Raw genomic sequence first — 19,219 nt, 5'->3', positions numbered from 1 at the left:
TAACTGCCCTGGGTAGTTTTTTCACTTTTTTTTTTTTTTTTAAAGATTTTATTTATTTATTTCACACGGAAAAAAGATCACAAGTAGGCAGAGAGGCAGGCAGAGAGAGAGAGAGGAGGAAGCAGGCTCCCCATTAAGCAGAGAGCCCAACACAGGGCTCCATCCCAGGACCGTGGGATCACGACCTGAGCCGAAGGCAGAGGCTTTAACCCACTGAGCCACCCAGGCGCCTCACTTCACCTATTTTTAAATAAGGAAAACATACACACACACTTCTACACGATGCTATTGTGCTACCCTGTTACAGACTTGCTTCTGTCCCCCATTAAATGTATTTCAAAAATCTTTTCAATACCTGAGTGTCCTTATTATTTTTATCATTTGAGTAGTATTCCATTAAGGATATAATATATTTAATGGGTTCTATAGAGATGAAAATCAGGTTGTTTAAAAAATGCTTGCAGTCACAGAGCTGCATATTTCATTTCATACATATTTCATTTACAGAAATGCAAACAAACCTCTCAGATAAATTCCTGGAAGTAGAACCGTGGAATTGAAAAATTCGGACTGTTGGCAACAGTGTTACATAGTGCCAGAGTGTCACTCACAGATACTGTACCAATTTGCTGTCCCAGATCCATGTAGTAGAGCACCTGTTTTTTACATCTTCATCAGGGCTGTGTTACCAAATTTTGAAATTTTATTTTGCAAATCTTATAGGCAAAATACAATTTTTCAGTAGTGTTTTAATTATGTCTTCCTTTTGAGTGAAGAATCATTTATAAATAGAGATTTTTGGTTTCGATATTAAATTCCAGCTTTAGGGGCCCCCAGGTGGCTCAGTCAGCTAAACATCTGCCTTCAGCTTAGGTCATGATCTTGGGGTCCTGGGATCAAGCCCTGCCTCGGGTTCCCTGCTCAGCAGGGAGTCTGCTTCCCCCACTCCCTCTACCCGTCCACACCACTTGTTCTCTCTCTCTCTCGATCTCTCATTCTCTCTCTCTCAAATAAATAAATAAAATCTTTAGAGAGGGGCACCTGGGTGGCTCTGTGGGTTAAAGCCTCTGCTTCAGTTCAGGTCATGATCCCAGGGTCCTGGGATTGAGCCCCACATCGGGCTCTCTGCTCAGTAGGGAGCCTGCTTCCCCATCTCTCTCTCTCTCTGTCTGCCTCTCTGCCTGCTTGTGATCTCTGTCTGTCAAATAAGTAAATAAAATCTTTAAACAAAACAAAAAAAATCTTTAAAAAGATAAAATAAAATCTAGCTTTAGGGCACTAAGATTGTATAAGTGTTACTTTGGGCAAGTTATTGCTTGTTTTATTCATAGTGAATATTCCCTGGACATTTGAGAAGAAGATATAGTCTCTATTGTAAAGATACAGCCTTTGATATTTACCTATAATTGTATATAGGTTATATATATAGGTTATATATATATATATATTTATATATATAGGTTATATATATACATACATACATATGCATACATGAACACTAGTTTTTTGTTTTTTCAATTGAACTATTATGGGAAAATAGTGGCAAATTTGTTTCCTATTATTTGCATGTTTCTATGTATTCCTGATATTCCTGCCTCATTGTCTGGCTCAAAGATATTCATCACTGTTTTATTTTTGTTTTGAACCCCACATTCCTACATGTCTTTTCATGACATCTATAACATGTCTTTTCATTTTGAACTGCATGCTTTAGCATCCTAACACATCTTTAGCATCCTAAAACATCTTCATATGTTTAGTGCTTTTTGTCCTGAACCTTGTCTAGCAAATATCATGACCCTGTTTTCTTGTTCACATTTGTATCATTTTTTTTTAAAAAAGAAGAATGAGGGATGTCCTGCTCTATGACATATCTAAATGCTATAATAATTAAAACAATTTAGTACTAGCCCCTCTTCATAAGAATTGACAAATACTCAAAGACAGACCCTAGAAAAATAACTTCAAATATATTAATAACCCAAAGGCAAAAGGAAGGATTATATAATGAAATATAAACTCTAGGGCTAGTATATGGGGCACTTGGCTGGTTCAGTCAGTGGAGTGTGCAACTCTTGATCTTGGGGTTGTGAGTTCAAGCCCTCCATCGGCTCCAAGCTGAGCAGAGTCTGCTTGAGATTCTCCTGCCCTCACCCTCTGCTCCTCCCACTCATGCTCTCTATCTCTCTTAAATAAATAAATAAACCTTTTAAAAAATATATTTTATTTATTTATCTGACAGAGAGAGACAGCTATACAAGGAACACAAGCTGGGGAAGACGGGGAAGGAGAAGCAGACTTCCCTCCAAGCAGGGAGCCCAATGCGGGGCTTGATCTCAGGACTCTGGGATCATGAGCTGAGCTGAAGGCAGCCACATAATGACTGACCCACCCAGATGTCCCAATAAATAAACTTTTTAAAAAATATATAGAGCTAACATAAGCAAAACTATGGGAGGAATGATTTCCTCACATTATACCACACATTTAAGTAAATGAATAATGATTAAAAATTGAATAAAGCGGGGCGCCTGGGTGGCTCAGTGGTTTGGGCTGCTGCCTTCAGCTCGGGTCATGATCTCAGGGTCCTGGGATCGAGCCCCGCATCGGGCTCCCTGCTCCGCAGGAAGCCTGCTTCCCCCTCTCTCTCTCTCTCTCTCTCTCTGCCTGCCTCTCTGCCTACTTGTGATCTCTGTCTGTCAAATAAAAAAAAAAAAAAAAAAAAAAAAAAATTGAATAAAGCTGTAATGAAATGTAGGTAAATATCTACATGAGCTTGAGATGGAGAAAAATAAACATGAAAGTAGTGGTACCAATCAATCATCAATATTTGTCCACTATTGGGGCACCTGGGTGGCTCAGTGGGTTAAAGCCTCTGCCTTCGGCTCAGGTCATGGTCTCAGAGTCCTGGGATCGAGCCCCGCATCGGGCTCTCTGCTCAGCGGGGAGCCTGCTTCCTCCTCTCTCTCTCTGCCTGCCTCTCTGCCTACTTGTAATCTCTGCCTTTCAAATAAATAAATAAAATCTTTAAAAAAAAAAAAAAAATTTGTCCACTATAAAAATTTAAAAATTTTTAAAAGATTTCATTTATTTATATGGGAGAGAGAGAAAAAGAAAGCAAGCATAAGCAGGGGGAGAGGCAGAGGGAGAGAGAGAAGCAGGCTCCCTACTGAGAAGGGAACCCAATGCGGGGCTCCATCCAAGGACCCTGGGATCATGACCTGAGCCAAAGGCAGACGCTTAACTGACTGAGCCCCCCAGGCACCCTAAGACAATTTCTTTTTAAAGCTTGAGTGGAGGGTGGCACTCCACTAGGTGTGGGTGGCACAGTCAGTTGAGCCTCCAACTCTTGGTTTCAGCTCAGGTCATGATCTCGGGGTTGTAAGATCGAGCCCCGCATCAGGTTTGCCCTCAGCACAGAGTCGGCTTGAGTTTCTCTCTTCTTTTCTCTCCCTCAGTTCCTCTCTTCCAAGCTCACGCTTTCTCTCTCTCTCTAAAATAAATAAATCTTAACTAACTAAATTAATTACTTAAAAAGCTTGAGTGGGGATGAGGTAAGGAAGGGAAATTTGAGTATCAGAGCACTCCGTGCTGCTTCTACCACATCTCCACTGTTGGCCTACGTCCACATCCCTTTTTCCTTCTATCTTTTTTCTAAGAATGGCATTCTTCAATCATAAGACCACACACTAGATTTATCTGTAGTTTATTGTTGCTTCCTTCTTATGTCTTTTTTTTTTAAGATTTTATTTATTTATTTGACAGACAGAGATCACAAGTAGGCAGAGACACAGGCAGAGAGGAGGCAGAGAGGAGGAAGCAGGCCCCCCGCCAAGCAGAGAGCCCGATGCGGGGCTCGATCCCAGGACCCCGAGATCATGACCTGAGCTGAAGGCAGAGGATTAACCCACTGAGCCACCCAGGCGCCCCTCCTTCTTATGTCTTAGCAATAAATTTTCTACGACGGCACTCGAAAATATATTTGAATAATCAAAATAAGTATGAACAAAATGAAAAGCCAAAAGACAAACTGCAAAAAATGAAATTTCTAATAAACATGATGGACAAGTGGTTGGCATTCTTAAAATAAGAAGTCATTAAATTAATAAGAAAAATACTAAAACCCCAGTAAAAACAAAAAACCAAAAGCACAAATAGACAATTCACTGATAAAAGCGGTACAAGTGGGTAACACACATAAGAAAATGGTCTAATTTGGGGGCACCTGGGTGGCTCAGTGGGTTAAGCCTCTGCCTTCATCTCAGGTCATGATCTCAGGGTCCTGGGATTGAGTCCCTTCATCGGGCTCTCTGCTCAGCCGGGAGTCTGCTTCCCCCATGCCCACCCCCGCTCTCTCTGCCTGCCTCTCTGCCTACCTGTGATCTCTGTCTCTCGAATAAATAAAATCTTAAAAGAAAAGAAAAGAAAATGGTCCAACTTCCTGAAAAATGATAAGACAAAACAATGTGATACCATTTGCGGTTCACAAAATCATCAGAAAAGAAAAAAACAGTCATGGTTTAAATACAATATTATAGAAACTCCCACAGACAATGCAAATTGGTAACACATTTCTGGAAAAGAATTTAATATTCAGGAGGGATACTAATAAAGTTCATATTCTTTAACCCAAATTTCTTATATAGGAATGCATCCCAAAGAAATAGCTAGAAATTTGACAGACTGAGTATAAAAATCTCTGATAACATTGTTGTTTTTATCCCCCCTGAAATAGGACACAATTTAAATGCCCATTAATAGAACAGCTAAACAAATTACAGTATGTCTATTTCATTTAAAAAATCTATGTACTTATTAAAAATATTTTTTAAAAGATTTATATCCTTATTTGAGATAGAGAGAGCATAGGAGCAGGGGAAGGGGGAGTGGGAGAGAAAGAATCTCAAGCAGACTCCCTGCTGAGCATGAAGCCCGCAGTAGGGCTCAATCTCACAATCCTGAGATAATGACCTGGGCAGAAATCAAGAGTCAGAAGCTTAATCTACGGAGCCACAAAGCACTCCTAAAAGTATTTTAGCTAATGATGCTGGTTGGATATGTCCCACAAATGTGTATAAAGAGCATAAAAGATACTCACCCTTGGAATAATGTAGGGTAGGTAAATTTCAAGACAGACAGGACATACTGAAAAAAAAATACCAGATTAATGGACATTTTCAAATTATCGAGAGTTGATTATATAACCAAAGAAATCCCTATTGAAGAAATACAAATATACTCAAGTTTCAAGAAGGCTTTTAGCCCCCCCCCCCCCCCCCCCCCCCCCCCCGCAAATCACACATTGGGCAAAAATTTTAAAAAGAAAGACCTTCCAAGCTATAGTAAAAAGACTGGGTCTGTTTTCCCCCAGTATTGTCAGAACCCTGAGCACCTCTTGGTGGAGAAAAGGAACTGGGACCATCAGCAGATTGGGATGAACAGCAGTTGGGTCTCTGTTGTGGAAGCCCAACCACACAGCCTCTTCCCAGACCTCAGAAGTGCCATGTTGGAACTGCACCAACTGGAGAACACTGGCCGTGTCTCTTTTCTCGGTATCCACGTTATTTACTGTTCAATTTATCTAAAAATCCAAACCCCTTCTCTGTTTCTCTTCAAGCAAGAACTGCATCTTAGTAGTCTTTACTTCCTTCATTTTTCTTTCATTTGGGGGGATTTGGCTTTTGCATTCTAAAGATCTTTTTTTTTTTTTTAACTAATTCTGCATCATAATTTTTTCTGTGCTTTCGCATTTTAAGGATTTTATAAAACCAACCCAACTAAGGTCAATATGTATTTCAATTATGTCTTTCACAATACTTCATGAATGAGGGGGCTGTGTTTTGTTTTCTGGGTATCTCTTCCTATTTTTTCCTACTATTGAACACTAAGAATTTTTGTAAAGTTTAAAAGTCATTAAAGGCTGTAGACAGAGACTCTACTGATTTTTCACATGATCTAGAAAACAGAATGGACTGGTATTGGGCAAATTTACATACTTATTTTTTCCCATGAATTAACCTACACATAGGCCTCCCCATAGGAGCTCCTAAATGTCACAATCACAGCTAACTGCTGAGCTCTGATCTATATTCACTAGAGATGGACCCCCTTCTTCTCTGAAATCAATTTACTCACATAATTCCATATGCTCTGCCCCACCTTTCCCTGATATTTTCATTCCAAAACAGAGAGAGAGAAAGGATAAAGTGACTGTCTAGGCCCTGGGCTCCTCACCCTTGACAACCTTCAGGAAGATAGTAAATATTTATTTAGTTTATTGTCTGCTGAGCTTTGTTGTAGATACTGGGGAGTAGATGGAAAAAGGCTGAAGCTCTCACCTCACCTGGCTAAAAAGGAGTGAAGAAAGAAATCTCTGACAAATGGAATCTAAGTCCTAGTATTTATTCATTCAGCAATTCTTCATCTCACTGAAAGTGTTGCTCAGAAAAAAAATGCTCTTTGGTGGAATAGCATTGAGCACACCTCCAGGAAAAAGGAGCAATTTGGGAGCCTTTGAGAGGAGAACAGACATGCACTTTGTCTCCAGGCTGAAGGCTTAATAGCTGTAAGGGGAAGAAGGACCAGCGGCTGCCTGGGCCCTGAACCTGGTTATTGCCAGAACCTCCCAGAGGCCAGAACAACAGGCCACTCAGACTAGGTCAACACTTGCTGTTCAAACTAAAATCAACCATTCATTTAACAGTAGAATCGATAAAACTAAAATTGACGAGATTTTTTTGAATGAATTTTCTTTTTTTTTTAAGATTTTTATTTATTCATTTGACAGAGAGAGATCACAAGTGGGCAGAGAAGCAGGCAGAGAGAGAGAGAAGGGGGGAAACAGGCTCCCCGCTGAGCAGAGAACCCGATGCGAGACTTGATCCCAGGACCCTGAGATCATGACCTGAGCCGAAGGCAGAAGCTTAACCCACTGAGCCACCCAGGCGTCCCTGAATGAATTTTCTTTTTACAGCCACAGAGGGAAATAGTTTGAGAAGGAAACTATACTGAGAAATAGGAAAAAACAAACAAACAAACAAACAAAAAACCCCCCTAGCATAGAGTCTTCTAAAAACTGGAAGAGGATCCTGTCCTGTAAACACAAAATGATCTACATTAATTCAAAAGAAAATTCATTTGGCAGAGGCTATAGGCTGGGGGTCCACAGCACAGCTGTTTTCTCATTTGGCCCCAACTTGGTCCAAGCCAACCTGCAATGGAGGCCAGAAAGAAGCATGACTGTCCTGGTTGAGACAATGGCATAATCTAAGAGTTACGAACTCCCTACCTGAGTCCCATTGTGAAGGACTACGTCTCCACCCCCTACCTGGGCCTCCCATCTGCTTTCCTCTACTCTGATTCCACTTCCCTTTTCCCTTTTATACAACCTTACCTCCCCTTCTCTCTCTCTGCCTTCTGCCATTATTCTTCCACTTTCCATCTACTCAGGCACTCCCAAGAGCTCTGAACCAAAGCACTCCAAACCACCGTGGAAAATGGAGTAGGGTTTACTGTTTAAATTCTGAGGGTTCTTGGGAATCTATGATTTCTATTACTCAGATTAGATATTCCTAGAGACATGACAGTTTGGTTTCTTTTTATCTAGCACCTTGAGGCATGATGCACACGGAAGGTACTGTCTTTATTACACTGATCAGAAAATGGTGCAGGACCCCAATAAATACAAAAATAATGCCACAGATGCAAATGTGAGAGGGTATACATTTCAGTGAACTAAATGTTATCTGCCTGCTTAGATACTTTGTTTGACTGTTTGTTGACCAATAATGCCACTGCTCCTGCTCCTGGATTTGCATGAAAGACCTGTCACTCTTTCCCTTCTGATTATAGAGAGATAAAAGAAAGGTCATTCTGTTTTTTTTTTTTTAAGATTTTATTTATTTATCAGAGAGAGAGGGAGAGAGAGCGAGCACAGCGAGAGAGAATGGCAGGCAGAGGCAGAGGGAGAAGCAGGCTCCCCGCGGAGCAAGGAGCCCGATGCGGGACTCGATCCCAGGACGCTGGGATCATGACCTGAGCTGAAGGCAGCTGCTTAACCAACTGGGCCACCCAGGCGTCCCCATTCTGTTTTTAAATGAAACATTACCAATACATTCATCAGGTTTACTAGACAGAATAGTTAAATGAAAAGGCCAGGATTTCACAAGTTCACTTATTCCAGAACAGGTGCCACAATAAATCTTTTAGTTTAGCTACCTGTCCAATAAGGAAAAGACAAACCCATTAAAAGCTAATAATTATTGTGTCATATTATAAGCAAAAGATTGTCTCTCCTTCCTTCCGTTTCTCCTAGACTAATTACCACTTACCTTATTTACCATGATTTGAGGCACTTGTCCAACTACCTAACATCAATTCGATTAATCCTCAGAACAACTCTTTGAAGAGGACTTGCCAATCCTTTCTTAAAGTTAAAAAACTTAGGTTTAGAGAAATTAAGGCCTCAAAGACCAGGTTAAGTGAAGTCAGGATGCAAACCCATCAATCCTTCTCAGGAAGGTACTATGTATGGATCTTCAAAGGCCCATCACCAGAACTAAAAATCAACTGGACATGGGGAAGAAGGGTTCTGGCACATCCTCTGAGTATACTGAAGACAGCCGCTCACATTAAGAGAGAAGGTATTAGGAAATGCTATTGGTTAAGTTTGTTGCTTTTTTTTCCAGGAGCAAGAGGGGTTTGGTGTTTGGGAGACGGTGGAGATCCCACAGTGCGGAAAGGTAGTCCTGGGCCTGGTATTACCACTTTGTCTTGGTTTCAAGCCCAGTGTCCAGAACAGGAGGGGATGCCCCACTCTAGCTTACAGGGGTCCAACATTTCCCTTCATGGTACCAAATCCAAGGCCAGTTTGCCCCTCCTAACAAAATTAAAAACATGGTACCGCTGCTTTTCTGCCTTTTCATAAAAAGGGTTTCATAACATTACTTTAAATAAATCAGCTTTACATTTTACTTTCTAAAATAATTCCACAGAATACTCTTGAATATACTGGAAATGTCTAAGAGATACTGGAAATGTCATTTTTAAAAAGGGTTGGGAATTAGTGGTGTAAGGGAAAGATGGAGATGTAAATGGACTTATCTTTTCTATGTGAAAGCTTCTGGAATCTTGTGGGTTTCTGGGGGCAGGGGTGTGTTTCAGAAAGGAAAACAGGGTTTGTCAGATTTCCTCTACTCTTCCTTCCCCCAGAGAACAAGAGCCAGTTGCTCTCTTTCCCTTAAAAGTAGTGTGCACAACCCAAAATTAAGTTCCTGGGAATTTGCCAATCCAAAAAGTCGGGGTCCCAGGAGATGTAAGGGATGCTTTCCAGTGCGGGAAACGGGGCCAGTATAGTCCAGCGAATCCTATTTCTGAACAAGGATGCCATACAGAGTCAGCTTCCTCTCCACCACCACCAGGAAAAATCAGATTCACAGCTGGAGGCTGCATCTGTTCCACGTCCCACGTGCGCTCATCGCCACCCCGCGCCCGCCCCCCTCACCTTGTTCGTGAGGTAAGAAGCCAGGTAGCAGGTGCAAAAGGTGAGGCCCACCAGGCACCTCCTCACGGACATCGGTCAGCCCGCGCCCCTTCCAGGGGACCCGCGGGGGAAGCTCCGCGACAGCCTGCGGGAGCCGGGTCACCGCTTCTGCTGCCAGGAGAGCCACGTGGCTCCAAGCTCCGCCAATCCGCGCGGGGACCGCCCCCTTCCCTACCGCGCGCCTGCCTCTTAAAGGGACCCGGCCTGCGCTGCCGCTCAGCGGCTCTGGGCTGGGCGGGGGAGGTCGGAGGAGACGTAAGGTCAACCAGCGGCAGCAGCGGCTGCCTGTGGAGAAAGGGCGGACAGTAAACACCGTAAAAAAAGTCGAAAATGGTAAACAAGGAAAAATTGCCGTTTACAAAACAGTTCACGACATTCCACCGCCGTTTAAAGAAAAATGTTCATCGCTCTCTGTAAACGGTGGGACCAAAATGGTGTTCATGCCCTACTGAATTTTCCCCATGTTCTACATTGAGTCTGTATTACTTTTGCAAACGACACCAAAAAGTTAATGAAAACTATTATTTTAAAAGAAGGAACATTGAGGAGCTAGAATGAGTATAGTTTGTTTGAAGAGAAGTCATTCCGTTGTGTTGAAATTTACATAAAATAAGAAATCCTCCCAAAAGTAGAGTTTCAAGCACTGCCCCTATCCCTAGTATATTGGGTGGAAAATTTACCTGGTTAGGCTTCTGGCAAACAGGAGTTAACATACCTGAAACATGTTGATGGACTTTGTCAGGAACTAGAGGTACAAATGTTCACCACCAGCAGAAACATAGATTTTGGAAATGCACCACATACCCTGAAAACTTCATTTCTTAAAATTTTGTATTTCCTGTGTAAAATTGTTTATCAAACTATAATATCCAAGCAAACATTAGATGTATTGCCTCTCCATAAAAGGTAAATAAACTGGGGCGCCTGGGTGGCTCAGGTCATGATCCCAGGGTCCAGGGATCAAGCGCCACAAGGGCTCCCTGCTCCAGGGGAAGCCTGCTTCTCCCTCTCCCACTTCCCCTCCCTGCTTGTGTTCCTTCTTTCACTGACACTCTGCTGAATAGCTCAATAAAATCTTTAAAAAATAAAATAAAATGTAGAAAAACTAAAAAGTAATCTTCCCTTGACATTATTTTAGGAAGACTATTTCAGAGCTAAATAAGAAATAGTCTTACAAAGAAATGTTTTGCCCAGTAGAATTTCTTTGAACTCAATAGCTGGTACTTACTTGATGTTCTCTGAGCAGTTTTAGCACATAAACAAGTTTGGGCCCTATTATTTCCTAGTTATTACCTAACTTATTTTTTTGACAGAATTTGCTTAACAAGCAGGAACAACCAGAACAGTAAAGAACCATGCAAATAAAGCTGTAGCTTTTTTTTTTTGTAGCAAAAGTGCTGATAGATCGTTCCAGAGCCATTGATCGTTCCAGAGCCATTGATTTTTCCAAAGCTGTATTATTCTGTTTCACAAAACAAACTAAACTAAGACTGAATGAAATAAAATCATCAGGTCTTACACTGTCAAACTGTTTGATGTATATGAGACTGAATTAGACCTAAACACACAAAAAGATTTAACTACCCATGTTGTTAATTGAGATCTTTGAGACCAAAAGATCATAGTTACTAATTTGTTTCTTGATAATGGAGCCAAAAGTGCTAAATACCCGTCGGGGGTGGGGGGAAGGGAAGCTCAGATATAACAATGCCTTTGGGGGGTTTCCCCCAACAAATCTCTTTCTTTTTTTTTTTTTTTTTTTTTTAAGATGTTATTTATTTGACAGAAAGAGAGAGACAGTGAGAGAGGGAACACAAGCAAGAGGAGTGTGAGAAGGCGAAGGAAGTTCCCCACTGAGCAAGGAGCCTGATGCAGGGCTCCATCCCAGGACCCTGGGATCATGACCTGAGCTGAAAGCAGATGCTTAACCGACTGAGCCACCCAGGCGCCCTCCAACAAATTTTTTTTTTTTTAAGATTTTATTTATTTGTTTGACAGACAGAGGTCACAAGTAGGCAGAGAGGCAGGCAGAGAGAGAGAGGAGGAAGCAGGCTCCCCACTGAGCAGAGAGCCCGAAGCAGGGCTCGATCCCAAGACCCTGGGATCACGAACTGAGCTGAAGGCAGAGGCTTTAACCCACTGAGCCACCCAGGCGCCCCCAACAAATCTTTTTAATAATGAATTTTTTTGACAGCACACATGGAGAATTCTCAAAAGATGGCAGAAGCAGCAGCATGCTTTTGGAAACACTATAAAGTCCACTTTAAGAGTAGACAAGCAGGGGACGCCTGGGTGGCTCAGTTGGTTGGGCAGTTGCCTTCGGCTCAGGTCGTTATCCCAGCGTCCTGGGATCGAGTCCCACATCGGGCTCCTTGCTCGGCAGGGAGCCTGCTTCTCCCTCTGCCTCTGCCTGCCATTCTGTCTGCCTGTGCTCGCTCTCTCCCCCTCTCTCTCTCTGATAAATAAAATCTTTAAAAAAAAAAAAAAAAGAGTAGACAAGCAGGACACCTGGGTGGCCCAGTTGGCTGAGCAACTGGCTCTTGATTTTGACTCAGGTCGTGATCTCAGTATTGTGGGATTAAGCCCTGCATTTGACTCAGTGCTGGGGATGGAGCCCATTTAGGATTCTCTCTGCCCCTTCCCTACCCTCTCTCTCTTTCTCTAAAAAAAAAAAAAAAAGATAATAATAACTAAATAAAAATATATACAAACACCAATATTGCTTATGAAAATAGATGCAAAATTCTCAACAAACTCTAGGGAAAGGAATCCAGCAACATGTGAAAAAAGTACGCACACCAAGACCAGTGCAGTTTTCCCCAGAAATGCAAGATTGGTTTAACACGCAGAAATCAATTCATGTAAAACATCATATCAATAAAATGAAGCCACCACTTAGCCACATTTTCATATTTAAATTCATATTTTGATTGCAATTAAAAAACATAACAAATTCACTATTTTAACCTTTTTAAAAGATTTACTTATTTACTTTAGAGAGAGAGAGCACAAGGGGGAGGAACAGAGGAAGAGGGAGAAAGAATGTCAAGTAGACTCCTCGCTGAGTGTGGGGACTGATGGGGTCGGGGGTGTCTCCTGAGCTGAAACCAAGAGTCAGATGCTTAACTAGCTGTGCCACCGAGGCAACCTGAACCTTTTTTTTTTTTTTTTAAGATTTTATTTATTTGTTAGAGAGAGAGAGAGAGCACACAAGCAGGCAAAGGCAGAGAGAAGCAGGCTCCCTGCAGAGCAAGGAGCCCGATGCAGGACTAGATCTCTGGACCCTGGGATCATGACTTTAGCTGAAGGTAGCAGCTTAACTGACTCAGCCACCCAGGCATCCCCAACCTTAACCATTTTTAAATGCACACTACAGTAGTGTTAAGTATATGTTGTGCAACATATCTCTAGAACTTTACATGTTGCTAAACTGAAACTTTGTGTCTATTGAATAACTCCTCTTTGCCAGTTTTCCCCCAGCCCCCAACAACCACCATTCTACCTTCTGTGTCTAAGAATTTGACCACCTTAGATACCTCTTGTAAATAGAATCAAATACATATTTTTTATTAAATATTATTCTCCTTTCATTGCTCCTTTACAGTCAGAGTACTATACCAATTTTTTATATATTGCGCAGTAAAGGAAGCAAAACAAAAAACTTGTCATTAAAAAGTGCCAGTGGATTGCATAGGGATCAGAATCATTGAGTCCCAGCCAAACCCCACTGAACCATATCCATAACATTGCATTCTAGCCACCTTTTTTTTTTCTTAAGATTTTATTTTTAGGTAATCTCTATACCTAACATGGAGCTCGAACTCACAACTCCAAGATCAAGAATCTCATGCTCTACTGACTGAGCCAGTCAAGTGCCCCAAGTAATCTTATGAAAATATTGAGTCGTTGCTAAATACACCACAGACTTTCCTGCCCCTCTGCCTTGTCTTACAGCATTCCTTCTCCTGAAGCTAATGTATAGCTTCTCTCCAAGCTTCACGGCATAATTTGGAGGCACCTCCCTCCTCCATGTAGCCTTTCCACATTTCATTAACCGGCTGTGAGTCCTGAAACATCCACTCTCTATAGCTGTTCTTCAGCAATGAATCATGCACTCTTTTGAAATAGAAGTGTAGGGCCCCTGGGTGGCTCAGTGGGTTAAAGCCTCTGCCTTCGGCTCAGGTCATGGTCTCAGGGTTCTGGGATCGAGCCCCGCATTGGGCTTTCTGCTTGACAGAGAGCCTGCTTCCTCCCTCTCTCTGCCTGCCTCTCTGCCAGATAAATAAACAAAATCTAAAAAAAAAAAAAAGAAAGAAAGAAAAGAAAGTGTTACTGTGCTATTCTGTAATGTCATGTGAATACATTATCTCAAAGATAATGTATGTTCTTTGTTTCTCCCACATGTTCTTTGTTTCTCCCACAGGACTTCAGGAGTATCCTAGGCAGTTAATAAATATTTGTTGATTGTCTGAAACAACTACTTGTAAATAGACTCAATCAGTTTCAGTATTAAAGACTAAAGAGTTTTATATCTGTTCTCTTTATTTTTTTAATTATTTTTTTTTAAGTAGGTTCCATGCCAACATGGGGCTTGAACTCATGACTTCGACAGTTGCATGCTCTACCAGCTGAGCCAGCCAGATGCCCCTGTTCTCTTTAGAGACCGGAATCTGCTGATTCCATGTGTTTCGGCAGTGCAAATTCTAGAACAGCTTTGTCTCTGCTGAGCACCAGTGAGTTTATCAAGAAATAAATCTGGAGTAAATCTGTAGCTAAATCCATTAAGCATTGTGCTTACTCCATTTCACAGCAACATGGTGGTCACACCACTCAAGGACTGACTCGTAAATAACACAGGACTATATGCCATTGTTCCAAAACCACATTTTTAATATTAATAATACTTATAAATGTGACCTGTGAACTTTTTCAATATTGTAAATTTAATTCTGTCTTCCTTTTAAAGAAGTATACAGTTGGTGGCAACAGGGATATACCTTAAATCATTAAAATCACTTAAATTTTTAACCCACAGGCTGTACTCTAAACTGGAACTCCATCCCATAGTGAAAAAACTTCCCTTATGACTACAGCCTGCCTTCTCCAAAACTTGAGCTCCCTCTGAGACTGTTCATCTCGCTCTGGAATAAGGGTCAAGGAATAGGGTCAGCATTCTTTGCTATCTCCAGAAGAACTCCCATGTAATCCTGCATCCAACCCCTCAGGAAAATGGCTCTCCTCTGGCATCTCTGGCCATCCCTCCCTCACTCTGTCTAAGCTTCCTTACCAGCATCTTCTGCAAACCTCTGGTGTATAATCTGCACGTATTTGAGGCTCTGACAGCTGCTTACACTCACCGCACTCCACCCCAAGCCCTGCTGGATCTTGCTGGATAATTTTAAGGTCCATGTGGATCACCCATCCAACATGTTGACCTTTTACCTTGTTCCCTTAAGCTTCTGAACCTTCTCCTCACCATTGCTTCTCCGTGGCTTCGTCTGCACTACCTCTGAAACTCTTAAATAGCACTCTCTCTCACTTGCTCTCTTTCTGTCTCCTCTGAGGTGAAATTCATCTAACATAAAGTTAACCATTTTATTTTTTTAAGATTCATTTATTTATTTTGGAGAGAAAAAGAGAGAGAGAGAGAGAGAGAGAGAGAGAATATGAGCAAGTGTGCAAGGGAGGGGTAGGGCCAGAGGAGTAGAGAGAATCTCTCCAGGATCGTGAACTGAACCAAACGCAGACACCTAACAGAGTGAGTCACCCACGTGCCCAGTTGGTTTCCTTTAAATGCTACTCTCCTTGGCTTATAAGATGGCCGCCCTCTTGCTGACCCTTCACATGGATGTCTGTCTGTGAGCAGGTACCCTAGATGTCTCTTTCCCATAAGAACACCAGTCACACCGGATTAGGGCCCCACCTTACTATCATTATTTTACCTTAGTCACTTCGTTGGGACCTTATCTCCAAATAGTCTTACATTCTGACATACTGGGGGTTGAGATTTCAATGTGTGAGTTTGGGGGGACATGATTCAATCCATAAAAGTTGATTTTCATGGCTGAATAATATTCTATTGGGTGTATATACTACATTTTGTTTATCCATTCATCCACTGATGGACATTTTGATTGTTTCTACCTTTTGTCTATCATGAACAATGGTTTCATGAACATTCAGGTACAAGTATTTGCTGAATACCTGTTTTTAATTCCCTTGGGTATATACCTAGGGGTGGAATTGGTAGATCATATAATTCTATGTTTAACTTTTTGAGGAACTGCCAAGTTGTTTTCCACAGTAACAGCACCATTTTACATTCCCACCAGCCACATGGGAGAATTCTCCACATCTTCACCAACTCTTGCTATTGAGCCCACTACCTCTTCACTCTTCAGCTCCATTAGGGCATCTCTTCTACCAAATTTCTTCACTCAACTTCATCCACATCTCTTGTCCCTTATCTCCTTACATTCTTCCTAAAAGCTATCTCCATTTTCATTTCTTTCCACAGTTAATATAAACCACATAATTCATCATGTGTGACATTGACTCCCCAGGTGTCAGTTTTCCAGTCTATAAAATGGTGATGATAATATTCCTCAAAATTGTTTTAGGAACGAGATTAGCTAGGGGACGCCTGGGTGGTTCATCGGTTAAGTGTCTGACTCTTGATTTCAGCTCAGATCATGATCTCAGGATCCTAAGATAGAGCCTTGCTTTGGTCACTGTGTTCAGCCGGGAGTCTCTAGAAATTCTCTCTCTGTCTCTTTCTCCCCCACTCCCTCTCGCCTTCCCCCCACTTATGTGTGTACACACTCTTTCTCTCTCTCTCTCCCTCTCTCTCAAATAAGTAAATAACTCTAAAAAAAATAAAAAAGAACCAAATGAGCTAACTGCTTGAAGTGTTTATTTCAACACATAGTAAGCATTCACTAAATGGTAGCTATGAGAGTGACTATCAGATTTCTAATTTTGACCCTTACCCTTTCTCATAAACTCCAGGCTGCCACTGGTCATTTTCAACTGCATCCATTCAGTTCATTTCATTCACAGATATTTATTGGGGCACCCTACTAGGCAATGTTTACAACAGTTAACATAATAAACATGGTCTCTTCTCTCAAAGAGTAAAAAGGAAATAGGCAAATAAGTGTGTGTTTATACATTTGATAGCTGCTATTTTCATAGGCAACTTAAGTTTAACATCAAAATTAACATTATCTGGGGCAGTGGCTCAGTGGGTTAAAGTCTCTGCCTTCAGTTCAGGTCATGATCCCAGGTCCTGGGATTGAGTCCCGCATCAGGCTCTCCGCTTAGCGGGGAGCCTGCTTCCTCTTTTATCTCTCTTTGCCTGCCTCTCTGTCTGCTTGTGATCTCTGTCAAATAAATAAATAAAATCTTTAAAAATATTAACATTATCTTCCCTCCAAACCAGATGTTCAGACACCACCATCTACCCAATTAACCAGCTGAAAAATCAGAAATCATTTCAGCTCTTGGAACTTCATTGAGATGCCTTATCTCCCATTCCACAGCTACCCCTATTTGGTACTTACTACCAACATCAAGCACCAAAACCCAAGAATAATATCTTGGGAATAGAAGCAATGAGATAAGAGTTGGGATATTCCAAGTCTCCTTATAGAAATAAACTTCTGAGACCTGAAATTAGTCTCAAACTATTAACACATTTAAAGAACGTGTTAGTGGAAGTCCAGGCAACCCTCATCATTAATCACCCCGCAGGTTTTCCAGGCGCCAGCCTCACCTCTCCCCATCCCACCCACCAGACAGCTGTCAGAATTATCTTCCTAGTTAGCAAATCTAAAAACATTATTCTTCCCATTTAAAATCTTTTAACGACTAATTGTCTAAACTCTGAAGTTCTCAGCATTAAAATCTTTTTGACCTGGCCCTTCCCGCATTCTCCAACCCCATCTTTTACCTTGTCCTTTCTGAACTCTGCATTCAGGCTACATCAAACCACTTGCCCTTTTCCAGTGCATGTTGTATATAGTTCCTCCTTCTGCGGAAGCTGTCACTTGCCCTACAGGTTATCTTAGTGGTGCAGGCTTCTCTTGCAAGCCTGAGTTCAGTGTCATAAACTCTAAGGAATCATTCCCGAATGTCTGAGGAGATCTGACCTCTTCCCTTTATGTCATCCCTGTGTATACTTTGATCATAGCATCTTTAACAGTTAATTGTACTGTGTTTATGACTTCAAGGTTCATGAGGATGGGCACATATTTTTATTGATATGTCACATCAATGGTAGGCACTAAAGAGAACACTCAATAAAAATGTGTTGAATAAAGTGATCTAAAACAAATATTCAGATTCTTAGTTCTACTTTTTACTTCTTATCCTTTTCTGATACGTCCCCCAAAGGCCCCTCACTGGCACATTTTTGTCATGCACTGTGCCTCAGCCTTTCTTTCTGATCTGCTCTTTTCCCTTTCATCTTTTTCTTTAAAAATTCTTGGCTAATAGGAAACTCCAGTAACTTCTCTTGGTTGATTCTGCCTCCTGTTTCTTTCTTATCCAAAATTGAAAGATCCATTTAGTTTCTGGTTACATCCATTTTTCTTCAACCATAATACCCTAGTTATAATTCTTTGAACCTTAAGAGGGAATGTGATTTCTACACACATTCACATATATGAGCAACATTTGCCAAGCATAAATCTGTATCCTACCACATAGTTATAATTTCACTTTATTTTAATTTGAAGTTTTTGGAAGATTCGGAACATGTTCTGATCTGGAATGGCAAACTGTGTGCTAAGGGAAACCATCAAGGTGGGTATCCTAGGGATCTCAAGCATAGACAGTCAGGGATCCTGGTTCGGAACTGCAATTTAAGGAGAACAAGGTTATTCAGTGTTTATTACTAGAATGTCTGAAAAGTCAACATGTACATATAGAGCTAGTCCCCTAGCCCAGGATGCCTAGGTTCACCACTCCTTTCTTTTGCCACTCAGCCCTGTGACCTCTAGCAGGTTACTTCAGCTGTGTGTGCCTACATTCCAGTAAAATTGAGATCATGCTAGAAATAGAATGCCCCTCAGTGAGAATTAATACCGTACTTTGGACAATGCACCAATATAGTAAGTGAAATGTAATGCTTAGCTATTTTTATCTGGTCACTTTATCAGAATCTACAAAACAGCTCATCAAAACATTTATTACGCAGTCCTATTTTTGCTCAATGTTCTGTAACACATTTTACAAATTTTCATTTTCGTGCCCCGCTCCCCAAGACAAACTGCAGTAACAAAATCCGACCTCTCCACACCAGCTATTGTCTGCTCCCCGTACCATCCCAGCTCAGAATTAACCCAGAAAATAAAGAATGAAAAGAAGCAGCCTCGTTTGTTTGTTGTTACAAACTGCGTAACACGCAGCCTAAATCAGTTTAACTAGATCCAGATGCTGTCTCGGGCAGCGAGGTAGGGAAGGAAGGGGAAGGCAATGCGGCAACAGGGTACGGCCCGGCCAGAGGAAGCCACACCCGACGCCAGCTCTGCTGGGCACGGGCGACTGCGATCATAACTCTGAGCCAGAGGCCCGGGCAGCCCCGGGTCGGGGGCAGCGCCGGAAGTGGGGGGGCGGGGAAAGGAGGCAAAATCGGGAGCCCCCGGCGGGCGGCCTATCAGAAGCCACGGCCCCAGC

General features: G+C 41.7%; 1 protein-coding gene across 1 annotated transcript in view; it reads right to left on the bottom strand.

The window, feature by feature from the left end:
* Window positions 1-9,663, bottom strand: part of TMEM241 (transmembrane protein 241) — a 91,681-nt gene extending 82,018 nt beyond the window's left edge. The window contains 2 exon segments of the mRNA XM_032310246.1: window positions 5,099-5,145; window positions 9,503-9,663. Coding sequence (XP_032166137.1) covers window positions 5,099-5,145; window positions 9,503-9,574 — 119 coding nt within the window. The 5' untranslated portion in view covers window positions 9,575-9,663.
* Between the last annotated feature and the right edge of the window lie 9,556 nt (window positions 9,664-19,219).

Source organism: Mustela erminea, chromosome 13 (assembly GCF_009829155.1).
Source record: "Mustela erminea isolate mMusErm1 chromosome 13, mMusErm1.Pri, whole genome shotgun sequence".
Lineage (NCBI taxonomy): Eukaryota > Metazoa > Chordata > Mammalia > Carnivora > Mustelidae > Mustela > Mustela erminea.
Note: the sequence above shows the minus strand (reverse complement) of the source record. Positions and strands in the feature narration are given on the sequence as shown.